At 33.5% G+C, this 14,588-nt stretch overlaps 3 protein-coding genes across 5 annotated transcripts in view; 2 read left to right on the top strand and 1 right to left on the bottom strand.

Moving 5' to 3' along the window:
- Positions 1–23: 23 nt before the first annotated feature.
- Positions 24–4,561, top strand: LOC108754359 (protein YIPF6). 2 transcript variants are annotated; one of them, XM_018496606.1, is made up of 7 exons: positions 25–442; positions 598–729; positions 3,104–3,182; positions 3,257–3,299; positions 3,376–3,507; positions 3,610–3,767; positions 3,866–4,561. In XM_018496606.1, the coding sequence occupies exons 1-7, from the start codon at positions 410–412 to the stop codon at positions 3,979–3,981; spliced, it is 693 nt and encodes a 230-aa protein (XP_018352108.1). In that variant the 5' UTR covers positions 25–409; the 3' UTR covers positions 3,982–4,561. The 2 variants fall into 2 exon arrangements, with proteins under 2 accessions (XP_018352109.1, XP_018352108.1); XM_018496607.1 differs by lacking the exon at positions 598–729 and having other exon boundaries at positions 24–442.
- A 281-nt stretch (positions 4,562–4,842) lies between these two features.
- Positions 4,843–7,842, bottom strand: LOC108754357 (tetratricopeptide repeat protein 8). Of its 2 annotated transcripts, XM_018496603.1 has the most exons (8): positions 7,541–7,842; positions 7,265–7,457; positions 7,037–7,169; positions 6,812–6,956; positions 6,293–6,717; positions 5,292–5,463; positions 5,028–5,234; positions 4,843–4,959 (listed from the first exon to the last, which is right to left on the bottom strand). In XM_018496603.1, the coding sequence occupies exons 1-8, from the start codon at positions 7,637–7,639 to the stop codon at positions 4,843–4,845; spliced, it is 1,491 nt and encodes a 496-aa protein (XP_018352105.1). In that variant the 5' UTR covers positions 7,640–7,842. The 2 variants fall into 2 exon arrangements, with proteins under 2 accessions (XP_018352105.1, XP_018352106.1); XM_018496604.1 differs by lacking the exon at positions 4,843–4,959 and having other exon boundaries at positions 5,175–5,234; positions 5,317–5,463.
- Positions 7,843–12,315: 4,473 nt separating this feature from the next.
- Positions 12,316–14,588, top strand: part of LOC108754355 (WD repeat-containing protein on Y chromosome) — a 9,259-nt gene continuing 6,986 nt past the window's right edge. The window contains exons 1-4 of the mRNA XM_018496599.1: positions 12,316–12,468; positions 12,556–12,649; positions 12,714–12,818; positions 12,885–13,076. Coding sequence (XP_018352101.1) covers positions 12,440–12,468; positions 12,556–12,649; positions 12,714–12,818; positions 12,885–13,076 — 420 coding nt within the window. The 5' untranslated portion in view covers positions 12,316–12,439. The remainder of the gene's footprint in view (positions 12,469–12,555; positions 12,650–12,713; positions 12,819–12,884; positions 13,077–14,588) is intronic.

The following is a 14,588-nucleotide window of genomic DNA, read 5'->3' as shown; positions in this document are numbered from 1 at the left end:
TAATGCCACCTGTCGATGTACCAAACCGTCTGGAGCCGTTCTCTCCTTTCGGGCGTCTCTCGGTCCTTCAAATCATTGAGAATCAACATTGATAGTCTCGATATTCTCGATTTGTTGAATTCGTAGCCGGAGGAATGCTTGTACGCGACATCGCAATCGGATAAATGCAGCGTCTTCGTGGCTTCAACGGCTTTGTCGCCGATAACTAATCGTAGTAAGCGCGAATCGGCGAGCTGAGGAAACACGTGTGCATTCTGTTCTACCGCGAGCTTGTCGCGCGCGGACAAGGATCGTCGGCACGACGTCTCTTCCTTGATATGCCTGGAGTGCATCGCTCGCGAAATCGTCGACGTTACACTTTATCCTAGCTCCGATTAACGATTCTACCCTACGCCAGTCAGTGGCGAATATGGCGGCGATGGATGGCGAAGCGAAGCTCGACGCAAGTATCATCCACTACGATTTACCAAACGTCATCGTGTCCCGATGTCTGCTTACTGAGACTCGCTGTGACGAGTATAATCGAAGGATACGATTTCATAGATACATTCTTGTCAAACACACGTTGCTTTCAATGTTTTTTATTACATTCAACAGATGTATGATGATGTCACGTATGTTGTTGATCCTCAACATGTTGAGGGTGAGATGACAGTTGGTACAAAACAGAGGTCGACTTTAGGAGAACCAGAATTTAATACATTAGATGAACCTATTAAAGATACAATTGTAAGTAGATGTTTTGCTAACAAGAGACATAGATGACAATGCAATAATGAAGTATTTCATCCTTGTATAATTTTGAAGCTGACATCAAAATCTATAATGGGGGTTCTACAATGAGTCAGTAATCGGAAGCATTAACCAGTCTTAGGCTCGATTGCACCAATGTTACTTTGACTTTAAGCAAGGCTTAAAGCTCTCTCGTCTCTCTTTTGCTTTAAAACGAGACAGTTTTATTCTGGCTGAAGTAATATTTTTCGCAATAAGTTCTTTACCGAATTAATTGTAGGGGGTTATTTCATATATAGGAATGTCGGAATGTTTCGGCTCCTCATCATATTTATATTATTAGCGTCTAGATCGATTGTGGTTAATATCCGAATGTTTTGGCGCACAGTCACATTTGAGATAATTAAATTTAAAAATTAAAAATATATATTACATTCATAACATCTAACTTTGACCGATAATTGGTGCTCTTTACTACATGTATGTTGTACATTTACACAGTCAGATCTTATGGGTCTGAGCACAAGAATTGTCGTAATACTTACATAGGCCTGTTCTACAATAGAGTCGTAAGCAATATGCTGTAAGAAATTAATCATAGTCGATTATTCTTCTTGCACTTACCTGTGATTAGCCAATTTCTGACAACATGATTTGCCATATATTGTAGAACAGGCATTAGAGACTTGAGTTGTAGACGTAAGTAATGCACAAGCTTCGGCGTATGATATACGACTTATTACCATCTCTTGGAGACTTCTTGTGCTTAAACCTTATCTCTTAGTTTTAAGTTTGGCTTAAAGTCAAAGTAACATTGGTGCAACTGGTGTACCTTAATCCTAGTCGTACAAGTTGGCTATTGGCCAACTTCACTGATTAAGACTTAGGACTACTTAAGACTTCCAACTCATTGTAGAATTCCAGTAATACAGTTACTGATGCTGGGTTTGTGAAACTTATGTTTAATCTATATTGATTTATAATAACAATAATAATTTTATTGCATGCACCTACAAATTGAATTTAAACGATGTTAAAATTACAAAAATAGAAAAGAAAAAATATAAAGTATTAGTAAAAGGAGAGGCGACAGTGATACAGCTGATACAAAGTCTAACATGAAATTGAAAGGCACTAATTATTTTCAAGGAATCAATGGTATAATTAATATTTAAAAAAATGAATACGAAATTTATTTTTCTAGCAGTAATTCTCAAATTTGCAAAGAATATAATTGAGTAGATCATAGTAGACTTACCATTAGCTCTGGAGAGTTAATATTGACAAACAACAAAGATAAAAATGATTCAGTATTAAAGTACCATTTTAAAGACCACGATGTGAACAATAATTGGAAAACTACAACAATTGGAAAATTAAGCATTTTAACGTGAAAACAATTCCTTATGAATTTATATACTACAGTGATTCACTGTTACATTGCATCAACTGTGTCTCTTGCTGAAAACTTTTCAATAGTTAATAATTATATAAAATAGTAATAACTATAAAATTTCAAATAATAATATATATGGAGAGTAAACAAACTTTCAAATTTGAAAAAATAAGATCGAAAATGCACAGATCATTTCATTATGTCACGAAAAAAGCTAATCTGTTTACACAAGGCCACTTCGGTATGCATAGTTCTTATATTCAAGATTATCTTAAGTTCTTGAGATATTACGAACCAATCAGATGGCCACCTTATAAACCGTTTTAAGACATTACTTAAGATGGTCTTAAAATAAGAACTGACTATGAATACCGACCTTTGTAGCGCAACGAAATTAACCGTGCTTTAAAGCAATAAAGTCTGATTATACTAATGATTATAAAAACGATTAACTTTGATCTTGATTTGAATTGCTGTTCATCTTGTTTAATTTTTGAAATTCTTAGAATTTGAGAAAGATAAAGAATAAATTGAATCAAGACTTTTAAAGTTAATTTTACATTCGTAGAAACAGAATTAAGACATAATAATAATCTTTCAATATTACTATTTATTTGTAATGAATTATAATCTAAAATAACATACTGTAAATGAGCACCGCTATATCCGATAACTTTTAAACTTTCATGAAAATTTTTCGTTTGCATAAACTTTAATTGTAATCTAATTAAATTTGTTGCTTTGAATAAGGTACCTCAAGGAAAAAATATTTAAAACGAAATCTCAAAATATTTTTTAAATATTGAAAAATAACACATAGAGATATTTCAAGAATTATATTCAAATTTACTCAATATAATAAACTGTCATTCTTTTATAACAAACCATTGCGCACTGGAGAATTTCCTATAAGTATATATACTTTGACATTTTTATTGCATATGTGTGATATAATTATCATTCTATCTGATATAGTTGAGGGACGTTCGAGCGGTGGGCAAGAAGTTTTTCCATGTTTTATATCCTAAAGAGAAGAAAAGTTTACTGAAAGAATGTGAGTCTATGAATGACAGAACTCTGTTAGTAAAAAGGTGACTGATCATTATACAATACGTTTGCATATTTCAGGGGATTTATGGGGACCATTAATATTGTGTACTTTTATGGCAATGTAAGATATATTTATATAGATGTCATGGATATATATGAAAAAATTACATGTTGATTTACAATTGCACTACATTTAGGATATTGCAAGGTTCAACTGACATAGCAGATAGTTCAAACGATGGAGGGCCTGAATTTGCAGAAGTGTTTGTTATTGTATGGATTGGATCTATGGTTGTTACATTGAATTCGAAATTGTTGGGTGGAAATATGTAAGTAAATGAACTGTAAATTTTGACTTATTTGATTTTAATTATTGAAATAATTGTGAAATTATTATTTATGTATGATAACAAATATATTTAAATTTACAGATCTTTCTTCCAAAGCGTTTGTGTCCTAGGGTATTGCTTATTACCGACTGCCATCGCTCTAATTTTATGCAGAATCATACTAATAGTGCAGCAAAGCAGCCTTCTATTTACTCTTAGGTTGGTGATCAGCATGATTGGATTTTTGTGGGCAACGTATGGTAAGTATAACACCAATTCTAGTAAGATTAACTTATATCTTTCCATTATAAATCATTACCCAAAAGAATTACTATTTTAAAATTTATTAATATTTCAGCATCGATGGCATTCCTTGGCGACAGTCAGCCCACAGGCAGAAAGGCATTAGCAGTATATCCAATTTTCCTGTTTTATTTTGTTATATCATGGCTAGTTATATCCCACACTACATAAAACGCAACATAATAATTAATCTGTTACAAGACTGCGCATTGCTCCGACCTTCCGCGTAAATATCAGGAGATGACAAAAGATAATCAAAAGGTGATGCAATGTTTTTCATACATGATATTTTCCAAGTCCTGCATTTGGACATATTCCAATATTGTGCTTTTGTGAATAATACACAAGTATAATATAGACAAGTATTTATTATTATCTTACAAGGGAAACACCAGGTAACGGGGTCGGAGTTTTTGATGCGCTTTTTACAGGCTGTTCTTGAGCGAAAAAAAAAAACGATATGTGTCCGGCCGTTTCAGCCATTGGCCCATAGTTTCGAAGAAATCGATTTTACGTATCATTTTTTTTTCGCTCAAGAATAGCCTGTATAAAACGCATCAAAATCCCTAACCCCACCTGGTATTCCCTTTGTTAGTCATTCAATATGTCAATTATGATTATATTAAGAGACTTTTAATTATATTTAAATCTCACTAAATGCACACTGCAATTCAGATAAATTCTCAATGTCAATACAAAAATAGATTCTTTCTCCATGAATGGAAAATTTGTCAGATTGGTATATATTTATACAGACTTGATAAGAAAAAAAACGTTGTAGTATGAGTTCAACGTTAATTTAAACTGGATATTTCTTAATCTGGATATTTCTTAAACTTCCATAAATTTTTTGATCATTTATTGTTATTTTTTTTACCAAATTCCGATTTTAATTGTAACATTAAATTTAGAAGGTGTAGAAGTTCGAAGTACATTTGTATCTTTTGTATATTATGTACATAAATTACGTTTAAATCATATGTTACAATAAAATAATACAATATAGAATATAAGAAACTTTCATTGTTTATTTCATATATGTGAAAAGTATCTTTGCAACTTCCGTAAAAGTATCTTACTGTCGTAATGTATAGAATAAGCACTCAACGATTTTTGTACTGCGATATAACTCGTCTGTAGGTCTCCAACCTGTATATATATCGAACAAATATGTAGTATATGTTTGGCATCTGTCACAGTATATTGGAAACAATTACCTCGTAAGCTAAGTGCGCGCTATTGAAGTGCGCTTCATACACGTAACTAGCGATGTTAGCTGCTGCATGAAAATATGTTCTCGCCGCAGTAACGTTTCCGTTGCGCATTTCTATTACACCGAGATTGTTGTAAGCCAGAGCATGTCTGTTATCGCTTGCGATGGCTAGTTTCAAACACTCCTCGGCCATTATCAGATCACCCAGCGTCTGAAATGGCATCCATCTTATATAATTTGTTTTAAAACGATGATAAGTTGTACATACAATAGCAATATGAGAGATGTTGTACCACACATCAGCCACATTCTCATCAGTAGCGAGATTTAATGCTCTTTCGAAACATGATATAGTATGATCGTATTGCTGAGCATAGAAGCAACAAAGCCCGAGATTATTAAACAACTCCGCGTTATGTACGCCCATTTGCAAAAGGCGCCTGGAACATATATACGTTTATTTATCGAAATTTAATATTATGTACAGGATTGGGAAACAACGTCGTTACTTGTAACATCTCGTTGCAATTTTTTTCAGTAACGATGTAATATTTCCTTATTTAACGGTAACATTAATGGTAACTTTGTTGTTATTTTGTTATATGGGTAACGGTAACAGATACAATCGTTACTTTTATCACGTATTTATACACGTACAATACATGTGTATGGAATTTGCATAAGCGAATTTCAAAAGAAAAAAATTTGACCATATTTCCATTAATCACGCCATCATCACTATCATAACCACTAAATAGATCCCGTATTGAACTGGTAAATTAGTGATCAAAACAATTTTATGCCTTGTTATTGATTATGTTCTCACATGTATAGTTTAATAAGATTCTTATTATTTAATTTTTTGCAATTCTAAAAAAAAGAGATCAAAATTTGATGAAAAAGTAACAGAAATTGTAACGATTCATTACTTGTTGAATAACGATAACGAATTACTTTTATAAAGTAACTTTCCCTTATATGTATAAATAAAGCGTTAAAGATAAAATGGATCTAATCACTTAGACCCGATTGCACCAACATTACTTTGATTTTAAACAAGGCTTAAATTCTGTCTATCTGTGTCTCTTTTTCGGATTTAAAACGAGATAGATAGAGTTTTAAGTCTCGCTTAAAGTCAAAGTAACGTTGGTACAACCGGGCCTTAGTGAGTTTAAAAAAATAAATCATTGCAAAATAAGAATGTATACGATCTACATATATCTCTTCATGTTTAACTTTATATATATTACATTTAATATATATGTATACCTGTAGTAACGCAAAGCTAGCTCCGGTTGATCATTGTAAAAATGATGCATGCCTATACTGGCAATTGCCTCGGTATGAGAAGCGTCCTCTTGCGCGATTACCTTGTAATATTTCATGGACATCGTCGCATTATTCAGACCCTCAAATATGCGGCCCATCTCCGTGAGGATCGTAACATCGTTCGCGAAGTGCTCGAGGCCTCTCTTACATGTATCCAGAGCAGCCACTGGCTGATCGAGCCGAATATAGACTCTGATCAGTCGCAAGACCGTTTCGATGTTTTTATGATCCTTCAACGCCGACTTAAATTGTTGCTCTGCATCTCTTACCAATCCTAAAGTATAATAACACTTTCCCAGTTGAACTTTCCACCACCAATCTTTATATTGACAGACCTGCGTCGCCTGAACAGCCAAATCCAGTGCCTGTGATATATTCAATGAATATATTTTAATATTTAATTTAAAATATTATAATATCTCTATGTGTGATATCTATCAATATAATGTTTATACTCACGTATCTCGCATCATGTTCGTGATAATATATATATTCGAATAATGGTTTTGCTATGCTTTGCTGATTAGCGTATTTAGTTATGTTTAATCGCGATAATTGGATAAATGGTCCACCAGGTTCTGTCAACATTGACGCTGTGCCAAGTCTTGGAAGAAAACTTCGTTTAATCTTTTCTTGATATTACAATTAAGATTACGCGCATACAAATCACAATTTATAATATACCTAACACTGCGCCCTGAACTTGCTGTAATTGGCCTAGCAGTCATTGCTGTTCTCGGTGTTCTCAATGCCTGCTCAATCGATTGAGACATTGCTGCTTGAGTGGCAGGCCGTATTACTCCAGTAACAGGTCTGCCTTTAAGATATCAATATAGGATTTAATTTTTAAATGTATGAATAAAAAAATAATTAGAAAAAAATTGGAATTTTCTCAGATGAACTCTGACATACCGGATTGTGATTTAGGGCGTACTCCTTGACCAGTGTAACTGGTGCCAGGATTTCTCAACGAAGTACCTGGCCTGGGCATCGTTGATATCGCATAATTATCTAATAAGGTCTCGGCGATTCCCTCTTCCTCGCCTTCAATATCGTCCACGTAAACTTGCAGCGTTAAAGCACGCATTTTTAGAACCCATACGGCCTGGTAACGAAGTCATATGTCACGACTGATTCGTAAAGAGAGAGAATTACTATTCTATGCATAAGGAATAAAGAGAAATATACCTGATCCAGCGGATTTTTTCTCAACAAATCCGTGCATATTGCAGCGCATGTCTCGTACTTTTGTCGACTGAATAAACTCAAAGCGGTAAATAATTCCATGTTCAACAAAGCCTGAATTTCCTCGGAATGGAATATGTATCAATTTCGTAGCATTGATCCGATTGTTATAGAGTACTATACTATACCTTGAGCAATCACTTTCCTTACAGCTGTCGTACAAACATAAGCGAAATTATTGATTATTTCAAGTTATTTCTTTACTTTATAGGCGAGCGGTTTACCCCCATTTTCAGTTCACTAATCAACCAACCAACCAACGTTCTAGTGACTGCAAATGACTTAATTCAATTCCTCATATTATTCTGCGAAAAATCTATATATACTTTATTTTGTTACGTAGTCGTTGAATAGTTAAAAATAATTATTTAAAAAATTTTAACTTTGAATGAAAATTCCGAAAAAATTCTGTAAGGTTAATTGGATTAAAATAAACATTTTTTGTCTCTTAGATTTTTTTTATAAAATCAATAGTTTTTGAAATAAAAAAGTCCTTGAGTCCAATCTTGAAAAATAACTATTTTTATGAATTTTTTTCTCACAAACTAATTTTCTAATGAGTATGAATGAAAAACGAAAATATTTGACCTTTCTTAAACTTCTTAAAGTGTAACGAGAATTTTATTTTATTTTACTCTATAGTGTTATTAACAGAAAACTTTATTATCATAATGAGACTCTAAAAGCACGTCTGCGTCCTGACAAAAATAAGAAGTTTTATGAATGTTATTGTTTGCATGAGCGTTTAGTTCAAGTGTTAAGTCTGCTAAATTCAGACATTTCATTAAAAAAAAAAAAGTACAAAATTTTTCACTGAGAAGTCTCATCTTACTATGCTTTTTATTCTATTCGATATGATTTTTTTAAATGCGAGCAATTGAATTTCACTGTGTCCCTTTAGTGGCGATGTTGTGCACTTGAAAATTAGATATGTAGAAGAATGTTTACTAAACGGAAAAAAATGCTTGTGTTATGGAGTTGAAGAAAACATTTTTTGGGCATCTTTTAAGCCGTTTGTAAACGCCTTGCAAAACGTTTACTAAGACTCAATAATTCGCCATATTGAAACAACATTTGTTGAACGGAAAAAAATGCTTGTCTCATGGTATTGAGAAAAGCGTTTGCTATGAAAAGTCTGACAGTGAACTCTCTGCACGAAGGTGCATCAGCATTTACTGAGCATCTTTGAAAAGTGTTTCTTTAGCATTATAGGACTTTCATGAAACGATATGTACTGTATTTTATAAGTGTTCTGAAAGTATTTCAAACTCAATGGTGTTTTGTAAACGTTTTTATAAAGTTTGAAAACGTATAAACTCTTAAAAAATCGTCATCAAACGGTTGTCAATGTTTTATAAAGCAGCGTAAATAAAGATGATGATAATGATAATAAAGATGATCTCAAGGCATAAAAGTGTAATAAAAATATTAAAAACTCGTGTGTTATAAATGTTTATATCCCAGAGCAAATATTTCAATTTTCAAACAAGCGCTGTGCCCAGTCGTAATGCCAATTCACAATTCAGCATTGAAACATTTGATGCATTCAGAATGACAATCGCTCACTAAGCGCTCAGTAAGCTCTTTCATTTGATTGGTCTATATTTTAAAATCTAATGGAATATGCCAATCAAATGAAAGAGCTCATTGAGCGCTCAGTGAACGGTCATGTTTCTGAATGTACCCATTTAGTACGAGATTCCACCGCGAGTTTGTGCACCTATCGCGTATGCAGGTGAAATGTAAAAAAAATGGAAGTTCGTGTTGAGGGCAACACTAAACTGCAAGGATGTAAAAAAAAAAGTAGTCAGGAATATCATTAATAACATTTTTGATTAAAAAATTTTGAAAAAATGACTCATCATATATTTATAATGACCCATCATATGTTTATAAAAGGGCTATCGTTGGAAAGGAGGATCTGTACATTACGAAAATGGTAGGGTGCGACCTTTAAAGTGGTCACAACTTTCTGGCAGCCAGGATAAAGAGAGCGAATAAATGGAACGTATATGATGAACACAAACTCGCACGCATACATTCAACCATCAGTTATTGCGTCCTTAATCATAGTCCGGAGCCGGGCTCAGCTCCTATCTTGAACTCGCTTTCGCCGGCTGGAGCCGGCGAATTTTCTAAAACACTAGCAACCCTCATTTTGTAGCAGTTTTTTAAAGGCAACCCTATTCCGTAAAGAGTAAACATTAAGCTACGACCTAGTGCAAAAATTATTGAACTATGCAATGGGTATATTTAATGAACAAAAATTCATTCATTACTCACCTTCTTTATCCTAGCTGCCAAAGGGTTGTGACCACTTTAAAGATGGCACCCTACCATTTTCGTAATCTACAGATCCTCCTCTTTCCAACGGTACCCCTTTTATAAACATACGCGATGGATCATTTTTTCAAAATTTTTTAATCAAAAACGTAGTTACTAATATTCCTGACCACTTTTTTTTAGATACTTTTGCGGTTTAGTGTTATCCTCAATACAAACTTCGATTTTTTTTACATTTCATCTGCATACGCGATAGGTGTACAAACTCGGGGTGGGATCTTGGACTAATTTGAGACCGCTCACGCGCCGTAGACGCGACTTCAAAGCTTTATTATAATAAAGTTTTTACTGTCGATAATAGTACAGATCGAAATAAAATAAAATTCTTGTCATAGTCTAAGAGCTTGCGCACAATATAACTAAGAAAGAATATTCCTCCATTATGCGCAGAGCCTAAGATTGGCCGAATATATTCGCTTTTTTTTCATATTGATTGAATGATTAATTTGTGAGAAAAATAATCATAAAAATAATCATTTTTCAAGAACAAACATTTTTAAATAAAAAACTATTGATTTTATCAAAAAGTTTAAGAGACAAAAAGTGTTCATTTTGATCCAATTAAGCTTACAGAATTTTTTCGGAATTTTTCTTCGAAAAGTTAAAAAGTTTTAAAAAAAAAGTGTATATATATAGATGTTTTTTCGCAAAATAATATAAAGAATCGAGTTATAAGCCAGCCACTAGAACATTGATTAGTCACCCAGATAGTAATGTGTCTGTCTTGTTGCTGACATGTTTACTAAGTATGTTGCTACTAGAATTGCAGCAACTGAGTCCTCATTTGTTAGCAACTTGATGATATGATGATACCTTCACAATATAATAACATTGAATAACAAATTGCTAACATTTAAAATCGTTATCATTAAAATTCATACTATTTCCATCATATTGCCATAATAATATGCAGCATTATACAATGCTGTCATATTGTTGACAATGCAAGATAACAATGGATGCATACAGAACGTCAACCGCTCACTGAGCGCTCAATGAACTCTTTCATCTGATTGGCATATTCCATTAGATCCTAAAATATAGACCAATCGAGCGGTCGTGCATCTAGAAGCTAAGTGAGTTCTTGTATCTGTGTGGTCTATATTTTTAGATCTAATGGAATATGCCAATCAGAAGCACAATTGCTCACTGAGTTCACTGAGCGCTCAGTGAACAATTGTGCTTCTGGATGCACCAATTGACTGCGTTCAGCGACTCAACAGTTGAATGAGAGCTCGCTGTATTTTTTTAGATCATCCAATCAGCATTAGATCTGAAAGAATACACCAATAGCAGCGAGCACTCATTCAACTGTTGAGTCCGCTGAACGCAACAATTTATGCAGCTCTCTTGCTGTTAAACTGCTGCAATATATATATATGTGTGCGTGCGTGCGTGCGTGCGTGTGTGTGTATACACATTGGCTGCGTTCGAAAACGTCGCTCGGATGCCTTCGATGCCTCATCGGAGTCATCATCTGTCCTTGTTTAACATTAAATGTTAAACAAGAACGGATAATGGGCACGTTCAAGTCGACAAAGCGGCTAGGTCTGCTCGCCAAGCAATTAAATATGATTGGTTGGATCTACAAGTGAGAATCAATTATGCTCATTCGCTCGGCAAGCATGCCTAGTCGCTTTGCTGTCTTGAACTCGCCCAATGACTCCGAGGCATTGGAGGCATCCGAGCGACGTTTCCGAACGCAGCCAATTGTCTGCATGTTGCTATAATGTCGGTATATTCGAAATCGTTGAAGACAAATTTATGGCAAGTTGCATCATACATAAGCAATCATAGATTTGTACCATTGTGCTGCTTAGTAAACGAGAATGGATTAAAATGGATAGAAATTTTTTCTATCCGAATGCGTAATTTAAATAGCGAATATTTTTTTTTAATTTAATTGGATTTAATTGGATTCAATTAGATTCAATTGGATGCAATTGGATCGAAAAACTGCATTTCTATTCAAAATTTTGAATTGAACAGTATTCACATATTGAACACAGATGCACAGAAAAAGCTAATATTATTTTTAGATTGAAAGGCATAGAGATATGATAGGAATTACATGTTCCTATAAATGAATAAAAATGCATTCAAGATTGAAAAGCATTTTAACATTCATGAATCAATATTTCTGAAAATCTGAATCCATTTCATTTCATTTCAATCCATTCTCATTTGCTGGGTAATAATAATTAAGATAGTAATCGATGCAATTGGTATGATTGGTATTTGTTTTTAATCATGAGAAATGAATATATATCATGGCGAATTTTATTTAATTGATATATACATCAATGATATATCAATGATACATACATATACATCACATACACAGTGGAAGACTATGGATATATATTAATATTTCATGTAATCCTTGACGATATTCGACGATTTCTAGGAACGTGAATGGATAAAATTATCAGATATATTCCTGATATGCTTTTGATATACGAAACAAATTTTTTCATTTATTAGAAAATTGTAATTGCGATGGCATTTATTGATAAAAATCGTCCAAGGTAAGTGAAAAAATAATCAACTGTTATTGTGGCAATTTATATATACATAGTTATTATTTATTATGTATATGAGCATTACCATTGTAGTATACAAGAAGCATTCGAACGATTTTTCGGGAACAAAACTATACAAGAGCAATGTACCGAGCAATCTTTGACACGTTTACACAATGTTTTTTTGGTAACTAAATGTTTTTCTTCGCAAAAATGCTTTTTATGATTTTTTTTCTTATAATTGGATACAGACAACAGAGAATGGGGAGGTGGATTCTTCTCAACTATATGATGCTTTTCGTAACATCCTCGAAATAAAAATATCGCAGGACGAATTTCAAGTTTTCTTCAATAAAGTTAGTTAATCTCTACCTTCTTTCAATTTAAAAAAAATGTTTTTAAAAATATAATTGTCAATTCAGATAGATACAAGACTTAAAGGCAAAGTAATATGGGATGAATTCATTTCTTACTTGCTGATAGAATTTCGGGATATAGACACATATTTGAGGTCGCAAATGTTGGAAACACCATTAACGAGTTTACCCAAATTGTTAAGAACGCGTCATCGTACTCCTGTGTGCAGAATTACATTTTGCCCGGAAGTTTTGCCAGTATGCGGTCAACATTAAAAATTTGCCTGGTGAAACATTTCTTAGAATTGTTCTATAATTTTTCAGTTAGAATTCCATATAAATTTCAGAATTTTTCAAAATTTTTATACAATTTTATTAACTTTTTACAAAATTTCGCCCCGATTTTAATAGGCCCCGCATATTAAAGTAAGCGTTTTTGGTATTAAATGATAGATTTTATGATGACATTTGCATCCCTATAAACTTCAGTCCTCTATCTCGAGCCGTTCAAAAGTTATTTAGGTGTCTCGGTACTTTTTCCTCGCCCTGTGCACACACACACACACACACACACACACACACACACACGCACACGCACACGCACACACGCACACGCACACGCACACGCACGCGCACGCACGCACGCACGCACGCACGCACGCAAGGTGTTTTATTTTAAATGATATAATCGATTATCTCACGAATTAATGATTTTATTGAAAAATTTTTCGAACGAAAATTGCATGGCTTGAAGAAAAACACATGATGGAAATGTGGACCTTGACCTTGAGTGACCTTGTCAAAATCAGGTCAAGGTCATTAATATTTTTTGAAATAGAAACTCCTATTTTTTTATTATATAGCTTATCTCAAGAGCTTTTCAAAACACTATAATAAAGTTACTTTTCATTAAGTACTTGTTAAATTATAAGGCAAAACCGATCACTGATCCTCCCAGCAAAGAGAATAGATTAAAATGGATTGAAGTTTTTTCCTACCCAAATACATATTTTAAATAGCGAATACTTTTTTTGGATTTAATTGGATTCAATTGAATTCAATTAAATTTAATTGGATGCAATTGGATTGAAAAACTGCATTTCCTATTCAAAATTTTGAATTGGACAGTATTCACAATGCACAGAAAAAGCTAATATTATTTTTAGATTGAAAGGCATAGAGATATGCTCCATGTAATTCCTATAAATGAATAAAAATGCATTCAGGATTGAAAAGCATTCATTTTAACATTCGTGAATTAATATTTCTGAAAATCTGAATCCATTTCAATTCATTTCAATCCATTCTCGTTTGCTGGACGATTAAGGTAAGATCGGGACTAATCCAGCCAACTAAGGCAAAGCCGATCACTGATCCGACCAATTAAGGCAAGATCGGGACTGATCCGGCGAACTAAGGCAAGACCGATCATTGATCTATTGATCAGTATCCTGTATCAATGGCCAACTAAGATAAGACACATGTCCGCACGCGTGAGCATATGCCAAGTAGTATGGATAAATCGCGAAGACGTGTAAGAATCCCGCTCATACGCGCATGCGTACATAGATAACGCCGGCAGTAACTTTTAAGCTCCATAACTCGGAAAGTACTCAATGAAACGTAACTTCATTATAGTGTTTTGAAAAGCTTTCAAAATAAGCTACAAGAATATATAATAAACAATAGGGATTTCTATTTAAAAAAACATTAATGATCTTGATCAGATTTTGGTCACTCAAGATCAAATCCACATTTCCATCATGTGTC

Source organism: Trachymyrmex septentrionalis, unplaced genomic scaffold (assembly GCF_001594115.1).
Source record: "Trachymyrmex septentrionalis isolate Tsep2-gDNA-1 unplaced genomic scaffold, Tsep1.0 scaffold79, whole genome shotgun sequence".
NCBI classification, from domain to species: domain Eukaryota; kingdom Metazoa; phylum Arthropoda; class Insecta; order Hymenoptera; family Formicidae; genus Trachymyrmex; species Trachymyrmex septentrionalis.
This window is presented reverse-complemented; position numbering and strand designations above follow the sequence as displayed.